General features: G+C 34.7%; 1 protein-coding gene across 1 annotated transcript; it reads right to left on the bottom strand.

Moving 5' to 3' along the window:
- Positions 1-7,522: 7,522 nt before the first annotated feature.
- On the bottom strand, positions 7,523-11,277 carry LOC112018554 (MDIS1-interacting receptor like kinase 2). The gene is given in 3 exon segments (XM_065778149.1): positions 7,523-7,907; positions 7,909-8,026; positions 8,106-11,277. Coding segments are annotated over 3 exon segments (3,162 nt in total). The 5' UTR covers positions 11,017-11,277; the 3' UTR covers positions 7,523-7,774.
- Between the last annotated feature and the right edge of the window lie 9,516 nt (positions 11,278-20,793).

The following is a 20,793-nucleotide window of genomic DNA, read 5'->3' as shown; positions in this document are numbered from 1 at the left end:
CCTAGAACTACCCAATTACAAGCAGAGTGCGTTTTTTCAAAGGATTAGCCAATTTACATAACTAAGTGACATATGTTCTTAAACAAGTTAAAACAATATATGTCCTAACAGCTACCACCATTAAATGCACAGCAGCTACTTTTCTGGTCGCATTTATGTGAGAAGACTCCTAAACAGTGTTGCATTGGCTACACGACTCATGGAGAGCCAAAGGGGGCCTTTGATGGGATAGGCACTCAGGTAAGGGCTCAGATGATCAACAAGTGTAGGGTCAAGATGGTATAAAAGGGAGCTATATATGTAAGAGACCCTCTGAGAAGAGAGAATGGGAGAATCAAGAAAGAAACCCTGTAGCAACCTAGAACCAGACTTGTAATAAAGCTTTAAGGGAAATACCTAAGAATCATCTCTTCGAACTTGGCTGATGACGTTTTTCTTTAAGGAATGTCTATTATTTCCTTCCTTGTCATTAAAATCTATTAGCTTGTCACTTTGATTCACTAAAGCCCAGTATTCCTAACCCATCCTCTACAAATTTATTGTTTGGGCTAAAGTCCACACCTCTGTGGGGAGAACTAGTGCAATAGTGAGTGCAACGCCTAACTATGGTAGGATCAGGTCACACCATAATACAGAGTTGGTGGGATCCTAGCATGGTGTTATTACCTTCTCTTATGTTAAGATTTAAATAGGCAAATATTCGTAACAATGTAATTGATAATTGGGTTGAAATTCTTGGTCCAAAAAAGCTGTCATGAGAGAAGCTTAGAATTATCCCAACTAGAGATATTACCTCTTGCTCGCATCAAGGTTTTCAAATCCGAACCGTTCATTAAACCGTAAAAGGGAGAGGTTCAAGGTTTTTGAGATTGAACTGATGTCAAACCGGGGTCGAACCGTGATGACATCATAATTAATTTAATAATTAATTAAAGCCTAAATATAGATATTAAATTTATAAAACTAGCAAAATTGACTAATATATCTATATATGTAAGGGAAATTTAATCATTTTCAAGCATATATTTAATAATTAAATAAGAAAGTTAACAAAATAAAATAATAACTATGAAAACATTAAAATTTATGATTAATTTTTGAATTAAAGTTGAATATCTTTGAAGGATTTTAATTATAATTTTTTTTTATTCTTTGTAAGAGATGGATAATTTAATTAAGTAGAATAAAATTGTTTTAAGTTGTTTTTATTAAAAAAAAAATTGCTAAGGGGTTGGACCGCACGGTTCTCACCGATTTGTGCGGTCCAACCCCGGTTTTAGGAGTTCAGGAATTAACAAAAAATCCAGTTCTTTAGGCTTAAAAACCAGTTTTCATCCCAGTTCCCGGTTCTCACGATCCGACCTCTCAGTCCGGTCCGGTTCTAAGAACCATGGCTCGCATATAGCCCGCTCAAGCAAGAGAATCCCGCTCTAGAAACTTCACTTCTCTCTCACCTGAAAGGCTTTGAGAAATCTGATTTAGATCCCACCAAAGTTGATTATGCAACAAAATTGTGAATTAAGTACCGGTTAAACCAATTATACGATAACAAAACTGATGATTTAAAACATACTAGATGGAAAGTGGCGGGGACCCACATGGGTTGTTTTGTTCTCAAAATATCTATGTATAATATCTAAAAGTTGAAATGTAATATTTATTGTTTTTATGCTCCTATATATTGAGCTACATCAGTGAAGCATTTTGGTCTAGTTCTATCAACTTTGGTCCACTTCAATCCATTAAATTCAGTTTGGTCTAGTTTGGCCCACTTCAATCGAGTTTGGTCCATTTGGTCCAATTTGATCCAATTCTATATATTCGGTCCATTTCAACCCATCTTAATCTACTTTGGTTATGTTTTCGAAGAAGAGGTTTATGTAGAAAGATTAGTTGCTTCATTGACAATTATGTTACATTCTTAGTGTAATGTTAGTAAGTTCCTGATAAAATTATAGTTTTTCTTATGTTATTAAACTCTTTAGTCATCAAGACATTTAGATGATGAACTATTTGTAAAGAGTACTAGACAAATTCTAATCACATATTACATTATTTAAAAACTATCTCAACTTATATAATAATTGAATGTAAATATATTATGTTTCGTTTAAAAAAAACTTACAAAATTTAAAACACTTTCAAATAACAAATATATGTAGTTTAGTTTATAAAATCTAATATATTGTATCAATTATACAATGTTAGAAAATAACGGAATCGTTTTAAAAAGGTTTGGGACTAAATACTTATAAGTATAATTTACTATTTTCATTTTTCACTTAAAAAAAGAAAGTGAAAACACCATTTTGGTCCTTACATTTTGAAATCACATTTAATTTGATCTTTACATTTTAGTAGTAGTCAATTTGTTCCATATTATTTTCAACTTGCAGTTAATTTAGTCTCTATTATTAACTCAATAACAAAAAATGCTTATGTGGCTAACAGATTACATAGTTAGCACATTAGATGCTTACATGGCTACTAAATAATAATAATAATAAATTAATTTGACATCTAAAAAATGCCATGTCTGATCTAAATAAAAAAAAAAAAACCAAAAATTAGTTTAGTTTCTCAAAATATTTTTAAGAAGAATTTGAGAAATTAAATTACAGAGAAAAGAAATATGAGATTAAGAATTGAAATACCCAACAAAAAAAAAAAAATGTTCTTAAAAATATTTGGTGAAATTAAATTAAATTAATTATTATTATTATTATTTAGATCTTATTTGCCAATGTTTAAATGTCAAATTAATTGTTTATTATAATTTTAGTAGCCATGAATCTAATATGCTAACTGTGCAATCTATTAGCCACATAAATATTTTCTCGAATGATACTAGAGATACAAACTATTTTACAAAAAAATTTACAAATTGCTGATATGGTGAGTGATTATTGGTAAATAAAAAAGTGATATTAATGGTAGACTAAATGAAAACTAATAAGAGGCTGTTCATATCAATATTTTGTAAAAATGTTGTAAAATAGTTTGTATTTGTAACGCTACTCATATCTATATATAATAATAATAAATGAAACTGAGAGAAACTTAAATTAAAATTCTAAAGTTTCAATTTTGCATCATGTGTCCTAAATTATTTATTTTTAAAGAGTTTTATTTCTTAATTTTTATTAATTAAAAATATCATACAAAATGGATTCTAGGGCATAAATTCAAACGAGTACGACGTATTTTTAAGGTGAAAATTTTTTTGCGTCAATCTAAAATAGGTCATGAAGAGACCATAAAACTTCACTACTGGGGGGGGGGGGGGGGGGGGGGGTAATTGCACCGGTGGAGAAAATTAATGTCGTAAAGTAATCTGTAAAAGTAGTACGAGATAGCGTGTATTGACTTGCTTTTAAATTTTTATTTGGCGAACTTTTTTAACTAACTTTGTCTTTTTTCTTTTTTTCTTTTTTTGCTTTTAATTGACTGAAAGATTAGACAGTGGTATGCTTTATGAAGTGTATATCACATAAATAAAGAGCATTTGAAGTGTTAATTGGTGCATCTTCCAGCGAAAATTGGATGCTAAGACAGCTTCCACGAGGAATATCATAATCCCGATGCTTCTCTTGTTGCCGCGCCAAACAACGTCTTCCCAGTCCCACCAGCCAGTGAGTTCCTTAATTCATGTCCTCTTTAATTAGAGTATATATCAGATTGTAAATTAGAGGTTTTATTTATGTATAGGTTTTAGATTTATACAATTTCTTATTAGAGCATCCACACTAGGAAGGCCAAATGCCAAATGCAAAGAAAATATGACATTTTAAGCCCAAAAACCTCAGCATCTAGAATTGTAAAAGCTAACAATTGCAAATTTTTTTGCAATTGTGCTACAGTACAATGTAGAATTGTATTGTAGCACAATTGCAAAAGAAAATATTAATATTTTATCTCTAGAATTGTATTGTAACACAATTGCAAAAGAAAATATTAATATTTTATCTCTTTCTCTCTCATCTCTGTCTCTCCATCGAGCTTCACCAGAAGCAACCCACAGCACAACCAACCCAGCACCACAGATCAGACATCGACCAAACCCAACACCACAACCACAACCCACAAGCCACGGCCAAACCCACGACCCACAACCCACAGCCAAGCCAACAGTGACACCCACAACCCACAGCCAAACTGACGGCGACGCCATCAAGCACGGCCAAACCCATAAATCTAACCCCATAACCAACAAAAACCCACCGAAGTACAACCAAGGAAAACCCACAGCCAGAGCACAGATCCACGATCCATAATTGGAGCACAGACCGGAGCACAATCAAACCCAAATCAGTAACAGAGAGGAGAGATGGGAGAGAGAGAGAGGAAGGAAAGAAAAAAAATGAGAGAGGAGGAATAAAAAAAATGTTTTTTATGTTTGCCTTCTGCACTTAAAAAATAATATTTTAATAAAATGGTAAAATAATAGAGTTTTGAGATGTTAGAGGTATTGTAAAATGATATGTTATTAGTAGTAAAGTGACTTTTTGAGATGGCATAACAAAGTAAAATTAGAATTTCCAATCCGGATACTCTTATGTTTGTAGAGAAGAAGAGAAGCCCGCAAAATATTTTTGTTCAAATCAAAACTCCTTGGCATCTCCCGCCAATTCTGCCAAGCCCTATCAGCAAGGGTCATTCGGGGAAAGTGGTGCCGTGTCCTCCCTCCCATGATTGATTCCCAATTTTTTTTTTTTTTTTTGAAGGGGATTGATTCCCATTTAATGTCACTACCAAATACCAATAAATAACCGTAAAGCCTAATATGTCTCTGTTACTTTCAATTTGAAAAGTCATTTATTTGAATAAAGAAAATAAAACTATGAAGTTAATGGCAGCTTCTTAATTTTGCGATGTTTGGAAATCAATTTGCCTAGTGAAATCTGTTGAAAATAGTAACGTCTGAACTCTATAAACGCTCTTTGGGTGTGGAACTGTAACCAGCCATTAAACTCAAAAGGCTTTAAAAAGGGAAGGAAAAAAAAAAAAAAAAAACCTTTTTTTTTTTATTAATTTTGAAAAAACAAACTTTTTCTTGCTTGGGCAAACGCCAAACGCTCTAATCTAAAGTGTATGTGTTCATAGTCCAAGACTCCAATTATGTCAGCGTGGAAAGCTTGTAATCGCAGTGATGTTATTAATCTTGCAATGTTTGACAGAAGTTTATGTTGATTTATTGAATGCATGGTCTTATTTCTCTAAAAAAAAAAAAACTAAATAAATAAATAGTGAATAATTTTCTAAGATCGCTCCAATATTAATTAAGGTAGTAGTTATCTATTAGTTAGACTAAAGTACACATTTGGGCTTAAGTTTAAGGTCTTTTATTTATTATCACGCACTTTTAGTGCAGTGGTCACTCAACAAGTATAGCTTGTGGGATATGGGAAGTAAGGGTTGAAGTTTAAGTTTTTAGAAGGGAGTTTCACACACATATACACTTAAATTATGCTAGAATAGAATTTTTATCTTGTATAAAAAATAATTTTTATTTTGAATTTTTATATTTCAAAATATTCATTTTGGCCATTTATGTTGATTCTATTTTCATATTGACCTTGTCATTGATTTTCATAAGTAATTTGGTGATTATATGGGCGACGTCTTTTTCTTTTTGTTTCCTTTCTTTTACAAGATAAAAATTTTACTCTAGTCTAATTTAAGTGTATATGTGTGTGAAACTTCCTATTAGAGACTTGAACCTCAGGCCTTACCTCTCACGCTCTATAATCACTTATATTTATGGAGTTACCATTGTGGCAAGGGTGTGCGGTAGTATGAGAGACGTCTCTTAATGAACAATACTTATTTGGCCCTTAATGGTCAAAATATTAGTAGAAAGTTTGGATGCATTTCTTTGTCAATTTATAAAGTGCATGCTTGAAATTTCATTTCGCCTTCTTTCTTTCTTTTCATGTCTGTGCGCAAGAAAACCCCAAGAGCATTAAGCCACAAAACTACGGAATTTTTTTCTTCCTTTATTGTCATTTACATATTATACATATTCCTGATGTGCAGGTCAGATGCCATCTTCTTTTTTCCTCTTTGAATTTGTATGCTAAGGTTCATTTTAATTTTAGATGACAGATCAAGGTGTGTGAGTTTGGATAGTTTACTAATTTGAATAGGGATTGTACCAAAGAGTTTACTAATTTTAGATCTAAGAATTGCAGGGTTGGGAAGAAGGGATTTGATACAATGGGATCATTGAATTTACAATTCTTCTAATTTGATCTTGTATCCAATAATACAAGTGTTCCGTTGGATTCTTTTTATTTTATTTGACCTTGTATTTTTATGTTTTTTGTGTTTTTGCAAGAGAGAGACATAAAAGTGGAACAAAATTACATATTTAATCTTGTTTTTAACAAAGGTGGGTTACGAAAATCTAACTACACTAATCTCAGGTAGGTAAAATACTAAATTTTAAATCATAGGTAAGCAACTTAAATTTTGGCCAAACCATAGGTGGGTAAGTTGTAATTTGCCCTTAATAAAATAAAAGAAAATATTCGGCTCCAACCACCAACAGGAAGATGGCATGTGTCTTGGTATGTGCATAAGAATAAATGTTATCTTGGGGCAAAATTTTATCCTAAAATAAATACTTTATGTAGCAATCTTGACTAAACTAATTTCTAAAGAGGCTAAGTACAAGGAAGGAGGTTAAAAAAATGATATTTTTCAAAATTTATTGCAGAGTTTTTTTTTTTTTTTGGAGATGTTACTGTAGAGATTTATTAGATCTTTTCTGATTGAAAAATAATTTCCTTTTGAGTTTTGACCCCAATTACGGCTAATTACCAATTTTAAACAATTTCCACAGTTAAGTCCGGTTAATTGATTAGCCAATAGATTAATTGCATGGATATGCACTACAAAACAGCAAATCCAACAAACTCACACACCCAATTGTGTATGTTGTGGTTCGATTCAATTTCGGTCTAATTCGACACTATAAAGTTCTTTATCCACTGTACATTTTTTAGAAATCTAGCTAAACCAGCAACTAAACCAGTGGATTTAAAGAAGATATGCAGAAGATGACTTGTGCGACGTGTAGCTTGGGCTCATTGATGTTTTCTACTTCAATTTGTACGTGTGTACATATAAAAATAGTCCTGCTGTCATTCTCTAATTGGAAGTTAGTGGGATTAGTTTTTCCGTTAATACTGTATTTAACGGTAAGGAAAGTAGTTAGATTTGTTTTTGTCTTTGCTTAGTCTCCTTTGCTCTGTTTCAAGTGTATATAGAGCACCTTGATGTTTTTTATTCCGGCTAATCAATAAAATTACTCAGCAAGTTTCTTGCACAATAGCTCTTTAAACTACAATTTTTGGTCTATCTATCTCTAGTGACACTGACAATGACATCTTGCAGACATGAATTGTTACCATCAGTTATTGACAATTGGCTTGCAAACAAAGCGCAAACTATAACTAAAATTTTTCCATCTGCCCTTTTATATGCCTCAGTTGGAATATAAATGACTAATACAAAAAGATCACCATTAATCTCTTTTTTACTACATTTGAATTATTTATGCATATACCAAAATAGCCAATCAAAAATGTACAATCACAATGCCGTTAAATCTGTGTTTCCAGCAGCACATTATTAATACTTGTACGTAATTAAAGATCTGGTCAGAAGCATAAATTTGACAAAATATAGTGTCCCATAAAATTCATATTCTTTCATGTTCTTTCTTGTCCTAGTCAGAGTCGGACTGTGGATGGCTCTAAGAAAGTGCACTTCAGCTTGATAACACCCGAGAGACCATGTGCATAGTTGGTCTAGATTCTGGATTCGCTCGCAAGCATTCAATTGCCAGCTTTATGATGAGTATCAGTTGATTCTCAGCCTGCAGCATGGGAGGTGGAATGCTATGAAGCTGATAGAATGGAGGTGATTTCACCAGGATGCCTTCCTTTGATCACTTCAATAGCCAAAACTCCAAAGCTAAACACATCGCATTTCTCAGTTATCTTCATGGTATAAGCAAGCTCTACAAAAAAAGCAGAATATTATGCCAATGTATTGATATAATCTATGTTCTATAATGATTGAAGAAATAAGTATATTACCTGGTGCAACATATCCATATGTGCCGGCAAATGAAGTCCAATTGGATGAGTCTCGATTAAGAAGCTTAGCTGTGCCAAAGTCTGAAACATGAGCCTCGTAATTTGAATCCAGCAAAACATTTTTGCTTGATATGTCCCTGTGAACAATGGGTGGTGAGCAATCATGGTGCATGTAAGATAGAGCATGATCCAAACCTTTGATGATATTCATCCTCTTATTCCAGTCCAACTCCTTTGCTCCTCCATCGCTGCTCAAAATTGTGGCCAAGCTACCCCTTTCAAAGTACTCATAAATCAAAATTGAGTGTTGTGATTGTGAACAAAAGCCATGCAATTTTAGGATGTTTCGGTGGCGTATTTCTGTTAATGCCCTTATCTCATTGAAGAACTCTTTTTGTGGTACAATCTCACCATCACACAAGGATTGGAGTTTCTTTACTGCCACTGTGTTTCCTGATGTTAGAGTTGCTTTATACACAGTTCCATGTTTTCCCTTCCCAATACAAAACATATCATCAAAACCCTGTGTTGCTTCAATGATTTCCTTGTACATTGCTTTTCCATCAAAAGTTGATATCGAAAACACTTTTTCATTGTGTGTGTTAGTCGTTTGATCTATATGAGGGTCCTTCCTATTTCTTTGCAAAATGAGGAAAACTCCAAGAAACATCAATACAAGTGATAGTGTTCCAAAAAGAGGGAAAATGATTAACAATAAGATTTTGGGTCCCGTCTTTGAAACTGGTCTTCCTACCACACAGGGTTGCAATCCTGTAACATTTCCACACAACCTTTTATTTCCTCGTAGTGCTTCTATGCAAGCATCTTGAAATGCTTTGGTATTGGGAAGAGGGCCCTCCAACTTATTATAGGATACGTCCACATATGACAAACCATGCATCTCTTCGAAAGCAATTGGAATAAAACCAGAGAGGTTATTGTGGGAGAAATTCAACATCTCCAAGCTGTGAAGCTTGCCAATTTGTGAAGGTATCTTTCCTCCGAGAAAGTTATGACTCAAATCTAGCTGGGACAACTGAGCTAAATTACCAATTTCAACTGGAATATTATGGCAAAACTTCTTGTTGCTCATATTCAAATAGTGTAGTTTCAAAATGTTCCCTATAATTCTGGGGATCGAGTTGTCAAATCTATTACTAGATAGATCCAGATGCTCAAGATCTGTCAATGATCCAAGCTCTGGAGATATATCACCAGAAAGTTGGTTTCCATTCAACTTCAATGTCACCAAAGAAGTCAACTTCCCAAATTCCTTTGGTAGCTTCCCAACCAACCGATTATAAGAAAGATCAAGTACATGGAGTTGAGTGAAGTTTCCAATTTCAGGTGGTATGCCACCACCAATACCATTCCCAGCAATCCGCAGGGTGCCTAGTTGCGGGCACCTGCTCCAACTGTGAGAGATTTCACCATAAAATCTATTGTAACTTAGATCCATGTATTGCAGGTTTCTATAGACACCAAAATCTTCAGATAAATTCCCAAAGAGTTGGTTTTGTTCAAGGCGGACTCTAATTAAACTCATGCAAGTCTTCAAGGCTTTTGGTATTGGACCTATGAGATGGTTGTCATTTGCAGTAAAGTTTTGGAGAGATCCACTTTGGCATAAGTTTTGAGGCAAAAAACCAGTAAAGTGGTTTGTAAACAACCGCAGCGCAGTCAACTTTGTGAGATTTCCTATCTCTTGAGGAATAGGACCACAAAATTGGTTATCATGGAGGAATAGAACTGCTAAGTCACTTAAATTACCCAAGGAAATTGGAACAGTACCATTTAATTGATTGTTGCTGAGATCAAGTTGAGTTATGGACTTTAAGTTTCCTAATTCTTTAGGAACGGTGCCAGAAAGTTGATTGTAGGACAAGTCTAAGCCAGTTAGGAAGCTGAGAACGCCTAAAGACATGGGAATTGAGCCAGAAAATTTATTTGCCTGAAGGCTTAAAAATGTGAGATTCCTCAAATTTCCTATTTCTGGGGGGATGGAACCGCAGAGCTGATTTTTAAACACTTGCAACAATGTCAGGTTTTCAAGGTTTCCAATACTGTAAGGAATGGGACCTGTTAAACTATTGTTACTTATGTCAAGCTCAACTAAATTGCTGAGGTTTGCAATTTCTGGTGGAATGGAGGCAGAGAGTTGATTATTATAAAGGGCCAGATATGCCAAGTTGCTTAAATCACCCAAAGACGCTGGAATGGAATTCGAAAGCACATTATCATTGAGAAACAAGAAAAAGAGGTTGCTCAAATTACCTAAAGAAGCAGGAATGGAGCCACGGAGATTATTGGCATACAAAGTAAGATCTTTGAGAGACTTTAACTGGCCTATTTCTGGAGGAATCGAGCTGTTTAACTGATTTTCAGCTAAGGACAGGATCTCAAGATTGATCAGTACGCCAATTTGTGGTGGGATTGCCCCCAAAAAGTTATTAGAGGACAGATCAAGATATATGAGTTTGGAGAGGTGACTAATTTCAGGAGGGATTGTACCAAATAGCTCATTCATGCTGAGATCAAGGTATGCAAGACTAGGGAGAGATGAGAATGGAAAATCATGAAGCGTACCTTTCAAGCCAGAGTTCGTCAAGTTTAATGTAATAACACTTCCTGCTTGGGTGCAAGAAATACCGAACCAACTGCATGGGCTTGAGCTTGAGCTTGAGCTTTTATTTTGATTGCTCAAAGAATTGCTTGCATTATTAGGAGGGAGAGTCCATGAAGGCAGGGGTGACTGTGTTTCATTTTGAAGACTAGCTTTCCAATTGAGTAGAGCATCTATCGCTGCCTCTTCATTCACAGAAAGAGATGCAACATCAAATGAGGAATGTAAGATGGCCAACGCGACCAGAGAACAGAGGAAAAACATTTTTTTCAAGCTAGACAATGCCATGGGTTTTTGTCTTACAAGTTGCAAACTGGTTCAGAATTCTATTTAAAATGTAGAAGAACAAGACGGTTAAGATAACACTTGTTAAAGGTAAAATTAAAAAAAAAAAAAAAATGAAAACATGGGCTATAATTAGACAAGCAGATCAACATCATGCATAACGAGGAACTTTCCTTCATTATCAGAGTGTACAATGAATCTAATTTATTTGGATTTTAACAAGACTTTGGACTCATATAGCAAATTAAAGTAGTCAAGCTTTGAGATTCCATGTTTTTTACACCTTTTTTTTTTGCTTAAAGTTTCTAACACCTTTTAGTTCTTCTTTGTCATCACCAACCTGTAAGCACTCACACCAATTATTTACACGCTTTCTATTTTAATATATTTTTCCTCACTCCTCTGTCACTTTTGTCACACCCACTCTCGCTTGACTTTCTTTTCCAGATTTTTCCAATCCAAAAAAGACGAGAGAGAAAGAGAGAGAGTGTATGGTGGTAGTTGAAATAATAATAATAAATAATTATTTAAAGAAAATAAAATGTTTAAGAGTTCAATGGTGGATTTAAGAAGGAAAAAGTGGAAGAGAAAAAATGGAAGGAAAGAAATTTATTGGGATGTTTGGTTGGATGGATTGGTCGAAGGAAAACTAGTGTGGCCCAAGTGTTTTCTTTTGAAGCACCCCTAAATATTTTCTCCCCATATTGGGAAAGAAAATTGAAGAGGGAAACCAAGAAAAAGAAACAGATCGAAAAACCTATGTTTTGGATCAAGGGATTTTTTCTCCCTTGCAGTGGTGTTTATGTAGTTTTTTTTTTTTTTTTTTTTTGGGGGGGGGGGGGGGGTTTGTGGGGCAAATTACAACTTACTCACTTGTGATTTGTCCGAAATTTAAGTTGCCTACTTAGGGGTGTTCGTGGTGCGGTGCGGTGCGGTTTTAGGCCATTTTTAGCACCACACTTTGTGGTGCGGTTTAGCCAAAATCATAACTGCACCGCACTTCATTTTTGCGGTCACATGTGCAGTGCGATGCGGTGTGGTGCGATTTATAGTTTAGCCAAAACCATAACCGCACCGCACCTTATTTTTGCGGTCACATGTGCAGTGCGGTATATAAACATTCACATGCTATATAAAAATTCAACATATATATCACCATACAATTCAAAATACATTAGTAATATCAGTATCTCAAATTCTCAGGTATACAACAAACATGTAATGAAGTTAAATACTTTGAATAAGATAGAGTGGCAAGCAATTTAAATGTTTTAACTATCAAAATCTAATGCTCTTCAGTCCTCACTTTAGATCAAGAATATGAAGTAAAGAGTTTATGTGAAACACCAGGTACAAAGCAAAAAGGATTTACCCATACTCAAAGCAATTCTAGTCATGCCTACTAATTTCAAGTTTCAATTATCAAAACCATAATGTAAACAAGTCTAAAGCAAAGCATGAAATGAATTAGAAATCCAAAACAAGTATTAATTGTAAACCCAACAAGAAATTGTTTAAATGATACGGCTAATAGGAAGTTCCAAGTGCCATATACCAATGGCAACACAACAATCAATAAAAAAAAAAATATAATTAACAAAGAAAAACTTTAGCAATAGAACAATGAAATATGGCTAATAGATACGACTAATAGTCTGGTGCAATGGCAGTAAATTGAACAAAGAAAAACTTTAACAATAGATTGACTTTAACAACTTGTCCTAAGTGAATAGTATAATAGGCCAACAGATTAACTTTAACAAAGAAAAACTTGAATTGAACACATGAATACCTCAATAGTAGAAGCAACTGGTACGGCAGTGAGTAGTCTAGGATAGTAGGACTCTAGGTTGAAGTGTGGCGGTTAGGGTATTAAATTATTAATGTATTAATCTTTTGTCCTTATTATATATATATATATATATTTATATATAATATTTAATATTAAATAAATAAATATGTTAATATATATATATATATACGGTGCGGTGCAGTTTGTGTGGTTTTTATATTATAAAACCGCAAACCGCACTGCATCATGTGGTGCGGTGCGGTTTTGCCATTTTGTGGGTGGTTTTGGTGCTGTTTTTGCGGTTTGTGCGGTTTTGGTGAACACCCCTGAAGTTAGCTTAATTAGATTTCTATAACCCACCTCTATTAAAAACATAGCTAAATATGTAATTTTGTTCCACTTTTATGTCTCTCTCCTCCAACAACACAAAAAACATAAAAATATAAGATCAAATAAGATCAAAAACTATTCATTGGAACACTTGCATCATGGAATTTTAAACCACAGATAGGCAACTTAAATTTCAACCAAACTATGAGTGGGTAAGTTGTAATTTAGTTTTTTTTTTTTTTTTCCTAAACAAAGCTGTGAGTTTTGGTTTTTCTAACCTGTTTATATAAATATTAATTAGCACATGTTCAGAGAATTTCTTTTTTAATTAAAAAATTATTTGTATTTCTAATGTAGAAGAGTATTTCAAGTTTGACCACCTAAAGGGAGTTGAAGAAAATCTTTTTAGAGTTGTTAAAGGTAAAAAAAATAAAAAGTGAAAACATGGGCTTATATTATTGATTGATTAAGCCTTGAAATTAGACCTACAGATCATCATGATGCATAATGACGAACTTTGCTTCAATATCAGAATGAACAATAAGTCTAAGTTATTTGGATTTTAACAAGACTTTAAACTCATTTTGCAATTTAAAAGTAGTCAAGCACTGTGATTCCATGTTTCTGATACTTTATATATATATATATATAAAGTTTCTAATACCTTTTAATTCTTCTTTGTCATCACCTACCCAGAAGCACTCACACCAAGTATTTACACGCTTTCTATTATTATATATTTTTCCTCTCCCACACCAATTTTTTACACGCTTTTTATTTTAATATATTTAAAGCAAATTACAACTTACCTATATATGGTTTGACTGAAATTTAAGTTGTCTACTTAATACTTATGGTTTTTTTTTTTTTTGAAAATAATACTTATGGTTTAAGTTGCCTACATGTTGTTACATAGAATTGTAAAAGAGCCTAGCTTTATCTAGTGGCGAGTGTTTGAGCTTGGTTCAACAAAGAAATTAAAAATTTCAAGCTTGGCTCAAACTTTAACCAGGCCTATAAATTATGTTTGAGCTTGAACTCATCAAAAATTCTAAAAGTTTGAGCTTGGCTTAGCTCGGCTCGGTTTGATTCATTAATCATGCCTAGCTTGAGCTCAATATATATCAAGTTCTTGAACTTGAAATTCAACACAATATCAAGCCAATTTGGTTTGGACAAGTAGTCTAAATGAAATCCCTCTTCCTCCCTCTACTTTGTTTATTCTTAATCATCATTCTTCCACTCTTGATCGGTTGATCCTCCCCGCCGTGGGCGAATTTTACTAAGAATTTGGATTTGTCATAAAGTTAGTGAGAAACAGGCTAAGAATTTGGATATGTCTCCTGCAATCAGTTTTATCGATGATGGGAAAGAGAGAAAGGATTTGACACAGATTTCACACGGAAATTATCTATACCAATTAGTTTGAAGCTGGTCAAAAAGCTATTCAAAAAGATTAATAAAAAAAAGTCATAAAGTTAGTGTGAAACATTGTTTTAAAAAAACTAAAACGCCAAAAGAAAGTGGAAAAACCAGTCTAAGAATTTGGATTTGTCTCGTGCAATGAGTTGCCACGATTATGGGAAAGAGAAAAAGGGATTTGACACATTTCTTCATTGAATTTGACTGATCTTCACACTGAAAGTATCACTATATGGAAATTATCGATGGATATTTATAGAAACATAAAACTTTTCTATTAGTCTATATGGTCTTATTTAGGGTTGGCCCTTCTCGCAAGACCGTAAAAATGGGCTTTTGCCCTTTTCACACAAAAAATCCAGCATTTTGCTCTCTTTATCAAACTGATTAGAGAAATGCTCCTATTTTGAAACTCGATTTTTGGACAATTGAGTTATAGCAAATTGAAAAATTAATTATTATTATTATTATTATTTTTTGCAACTCGAGTTCCATGTAAAGTACTTGAGTTCCATGAACTCGAGTACCATGTGAAGTACTCGAGTCCATGGAACTCGAGTTCCTTGAAAAAATTCAACTCAAGTTCCATGAACTCGAGTGCTTCACATGGTACTCGAATTCTTGGAACTCGAGTTCCCAAAAAAAAAAAAAAAATCCTAAGTCCATGCTCACTATAACTCGATATTCCAAAAATCGAGTTTTACATTTGGAACTCGATTTTTAGAAAATCGAGTTTCAAAACAGGGGCATTTCCCTAATTAGTTTGAAAAAGATGGCAAAATGCTGGATTTTTTTGTGTGACATGGGCATTTGCCCATTTTGGCCCGTGAAATTGACACACGACTCTTCAGCTTCTAGCATGTGCTTTTCACGTGCCCTTTTTTGCGGGAATATTACTCGCGAACTTCTTTCGAGCTAGTCATGAAACTGCATTGATTCTTTATTTCATGCCCGATTCTTCACCAATTTAATACTAAACCCAATACAATAAAATCTCACAAAATACAAGGAACAAAACTAAAGCAATTACAACGCTTTTTTTCATGGAATGAAGCCAACATAAAACATAGTTGTAAATCATAACTTTACAATATTAACATCCTAGATTGTTATTAGGCATTACTTTATTTGCAACATTTTAAGACTATAAAAATTTCAATTTTTCAAACACCTTTATTTACAACATTTTTAGACTATAAAAATTTTCAATTTTTCAAACACGTCCAAGGTGTATAGATGCTTCATTTCTCTCTTTATCAAAATTAATAATTTTTTGAAAAAATTCATTACTAAAAACACATATTAAAACATAATTTGTGGTAATTTTACATCTAAAAACCAAAAAAAAAATAAAAATAAAAATAAATTAAAAAAATAAAAATAAAAATATCTCTCAATTAATATTTAATTTTAGTAAATCTGTAAATGTCTCAGGCTCTCCGCTAAAGTTGTCACCTTAAGTCCCAAGATACGTTCAGCCGGCCCTGAACAATGATCAATTTGATCATTGATTTTGCGTGTTTTTCACCTTGAAAGCATTTTCCATTTTCTCAGTTAATAAAAAAAGAAAAAAAGAAAAGAAAAAGATTAAAGACCCAAGAAAATTCCAAGCATAATTAATGGATGATTGTCGACATTGACGTTGATAGATAACGATACACTACACTCCAAAGAACATTTCAAAGTGCCGACAATGTGGCACGGGCTTTAGATAGAGAAATGAGAATTGAGAAGGTTAGAGAGAATATATATGTATATATATAGTCAAATTTAAATTTACTCTTAGTTAAATTATAATTTTGGGCGTTAACGTTTTTGATACGATAGCAAGTGCTTTCCACTTCCGACTCAATACAACGTGCGATGGGTTTGAATTAGGAGAATCAATCCCTCCAAAAAAAAAAAAAAAAAACTGTGTTTAGTCATTGAATTATGGGTTGGCTTTTTTAGTACTACAACTTAGCTATGAAAAACAAGATAGTTTTTCTCATTTTACTTTGAAAAATTGCGACTCTAAACACATGACCATTGAAAAAATGGATTCAACGACAAGCTAGCGTCAATATGGATGTCTCCATTAATCAATTTCCATCGTTGACGGGAAAGACAGACAGGTTTGAGACAATGACCACTGATTTTGGCTTCTCTTCACGCGGAAAGCATCTTCCACTTTCACATTCAAAAGGAGAAAATATCCAAATACTGAGACAACGGGGTTGGAAAATAAGTTTTTATTTTTTGCCCTCTATTGCAATTCTATGCATTGGACCGTTGAAAACTTTTGGATTCAAGTTTCAACCACCATGCCCAATCCAATAATTATCCTCAAAGAAAATTATATCAAATAAATCCAAAACTAACCTCTATAATCCGGTTTTTAAAAGATCTCCCTGTCTGCCACTACCTTTTCCACAAATTATTTTATCGCGTTAATTTTCTTAATCCCAGCCCACCAATGCAATTTCCTGGTCTCTTCGTATCTTTTCTTCTTAAGGGCAAGGGTATCTTTTTGTTAAATTACCGATTGTTTAAAAAATTTAAGTTGTTGAGATATGATAAATTTAATCATTTAATCCTATACTTATAACACTGTAAGGTTGAATTTAATCAACCATCTAATTGGCTTTATTCCGTGACCAATTTGCTTGTAATTTAGCACTTAGTAACCCTGTATTTAGGTGGGAAAATTGTAAGGGTAGTGTGTGAGAAGATGTGAAGAAAAGCTCAAGAGTGTACAAGAAAAATAGAGTCTCACGACTAGGACTCGCGGGTGGTTCGCGACTGGCAAGCCGCGAAAGGCAGTCACGTGAGAGGCACATTGGGAAGCTGAAGGGTCGCGCCAACTGTCACGCTACAGGACAAAAGTTCCAGTCTGGCCAGGCCGTTACGTCGCGACTTGATTTCGCGACTTGGACAAGCCGCGAGATCAAGTCGCCAACTTGCCCTGTTTGGCAAAAACTGACGTTTTGCATTCCCTTCTCACCCTACTATATATACACCCTTATACCCATCATATTGAGAGAGCTTCCAGAGAGAATTTTGTGAGAGAAAACCCTAAAGAAATACAAGATTGATTCATCCCCAATCTTCATCTAAAGAGACTCTACATATTCCTCTACTCTCTTCCTCTCCATTGTCATACCCTTGAGAGGTCATTTACCAAACCCTTGTCTCACCACACCCACGTTTGTGAGAAGGTCCATTTGGTGCTTTGGGAAGCAGTTTGGAAAGGAACCAATATACATTGGTTGATGCTATGGTCAAGTAGCGGAATCCGGGAAGTTAGAGAAGAAATAGGTTCGGTGTAACCTCGTTGGAGCAAGAAGCTTGGATCTTCAATCTTAATACATGACCCGGGAAGTGAGGATCTTCAAATCCCTTTGGTTGTTCAACGAAAACTTCTTCATTGAGAAAGCCGTTTAAGAAGGCGCTCTTTACATCCATTTGGTACAACTTAAAATCCATGATGCATGCTATGGAAAGAAGAATCCGAATGGATTCTAGTCTTGCTACCGGAGCAAAAGACTCATCAAAATCTATGCCTTCCACCTGAGTATACCCTTGAGCCACCAATCTAGACTTATTTCTGATGACTTCACCATCTTCATCTGTTTTGTTCTTAAAAATCCACTTGGTGCCGATCACATGTGTATCTTCAGGCCTTGGAACCAATTCCCACACATCATTCCTAAGAAATTGGTGCAGTTCCTGGTGCATAGACTCTACCCAATTTTCATCCTTCAGAGCTTCTTCTACCTTTTGGGTTCAAATTGAGCAAGATAACAGTTGTATGTTACATGGTTAGCAGTATACTTCAGCCATTTTCTCAAACGAAGTCCTTCGTTCACATCCTCAATGATATTACTTGATGGGTGATTAAGTGTCACTCTTGATGAAGGTTTCTTGGAAGTTGAGAGTTCCTCGTCTCGAGAAATTGGGGTTTGAATTTCTGGAGGAGTGAGTGGACTTGAGACTTCTTGTGTTGATCTAGTCTCTCTTCTTGATACAGGAGGTGTGGTCTCCTTTTCGGGTGTTACTTTCTCAGCATCATCACTTAGAGGCATATCATTATCATCCTCATTTTCCTTGAGTTTGAGCCCCTTTCCATCATCATCAATTTCCTTTTCAAATATGGTGTCGTCTATGACCACATTGATTGATTCCATCACCGTCTTAGTCGTTTGTTGTACACTCTATAAGCTCGGCTATTTGTGAGTATTCGAGGAGTATCCCTTCATCACTCTTAGCATCAAATTTTCCTGGATTTTCCCTGTCATTTAGAATATAGCATGCACTCCCAAATACTCTGAAATACTTCCCTTGGGTTTCTTTTCTCTCCATATTTCATATGACGTCTTCTTTGTCCCTGCTCGGAAATAAACTCTGTTACAAATATGACAAGTGTGTTCACAGCTTCAGCCCAGAACCTTTGAGGTATGTTTTTGTTGAGTAACATGACTCTAGCCATCTCTTGGATCACCCGGTTCTTTCTTTCAACCACCCCATTTTGTTGAGGAGTCTTTGGAGCTGAAAATTCCTTCTTGATACCATCTCTTCACAAAATGATTCAAATTTCGTATTCTAAATTCCTTCCCATATCACTTCTGATTTTGACTATGGGAACTCCTTTTTCATTTTGCAATCTCTTGCATAATTTCTTCAATTTATCACATGCTTCAGATTTTTCTCTGAGGAATTCCACCCAAGAGTACCTTGAGAAATCATCAACTATCACCATAATGTATCTCTTTCCTCCCAGGCTTTCAGTCCTTGTAGGCCCCATGAGATCTATGTGAAGAAGTTCCAAACACCGTGAGGTAGCAATCACATTCACCTTTGGATGATTTGCTTTTGTTTGTTTCCCCATTTGACATGCTCCACATATAGTCTTCTCCACCTTTCCAAACTTTGGAAGTCCCTCAACGGCCTCAAGTTTAGAAACTTTACATACTTGTTTGAAGTTTGCATGTCCAAACCTGTGTGCCACAGTTTCAGCATATCAACACGAGCACTTCTACACGAAATAGGTGCCGAAGGTACAACTCCATAGCAATTATCAGTAGTCCTATTTCCTTCCAAGACTTGAATCCCTTTCTCATCAATGATTATGCACCCCTTCTTTGAGAATTGAACTAGAAATCTTCATCACATATTTGAGTAATACTAAGGAGATTTGCCTTCAATCCATTGATGTATAGTACTTCTTTCAGCAAAGGTAGTCCCGGTATTTCAACCTTCCTTTCCCGAGGACTTGAGCATGACTCCCATCACCAAAAGTCACATAATCACATGCCTTCTCTTTAAGAGTCATAAACAATGATTTATCTCCTGTCATATGACGAGAACAACCACTATCAAGGTACCATAAGCATGAGTTGAATACCTTCAATGAGGTGTGCACAAACATACAGCATGAGACAAGCATTCTTGACCATCAAACAAAAATTCATTGTTATTTTCCATGCTCATTCCAGATTGGATTTGCTTTTTCAGATTATCAACCTTTTCACATAGTGATCTATTTCTTCTTTTGTATTTCTCAATCAAAGAGGTAGACTCACATAGACTATTGTGAAGTATGTGATTCTTGCTTTGAAAATATTTCAGCATGTGAATGAACATCCTAGCATGTTTTCTAGATTTAATTAACTCTAAGAGTTCCTTTTTAGAGTATCCCTAAAAAATACTCATAGAATCATTTTCACAAACACTCATACCATAATTCAGCATAACCCTTTTTACAGCAGCATCCATAGCCAAGGGGTCTAGGATGCACTCAGGTAATCAAACCACAAAGAATGCACCCGCTCTGATACCAATTGAAGTTCAAAAAGGGTATAAAACACCTTTGAACGTTTAGACCCCAAATAACAAAAATACCAATTCAAGCTTTATATCAAACAATTTATGTGCGGAATATGATAACAAGCTTATAACTGAATTGATAGAACAATCTAAGCCAAATATAAACAATCCACAGCAGTAAATATAACAAAGGTAAAGGGAAAGAAGATGCAAAACACGGACAACACACGATGTGTTATCGAAGAGGAAACCGAAGTCCTCGGTGTAAAACCTCTCCGCCGCCCTCCAAGCGGTCAAATAATCCACTAAAGAATGTAGTTGGGATAATGAACAGCAGAAGACCCTCCAAGCCTAATCTACCCAAGTACCTAAGCCCCTCCAAGCTTCTTGCTCCAACGAGGTTACGCCGAACCTATTTCTTCTCTAGCTTC

The sequence above is a fragment of the Quercus suber genome, unplaced genomic scaffold, assembly GCF_002906115.3.
Source record: "Quercus suber isolate HL8 unplaced genomic scaffold, Cork oak 2.0 scaffold_174, whole genome shotgun sequence".
NCBI classification, from domain to species: Eukaryota; Viridiplantae; Streptophyta; class Magnoliopsida; order Fagales; family Fagaceae; genus Quercus; species Quercus suber.
The sequence above is the reverse complement of the archived record's forward strand: the minus strand, read 5'-3'. Positions and strand labels throughout refer to the sequence as shown.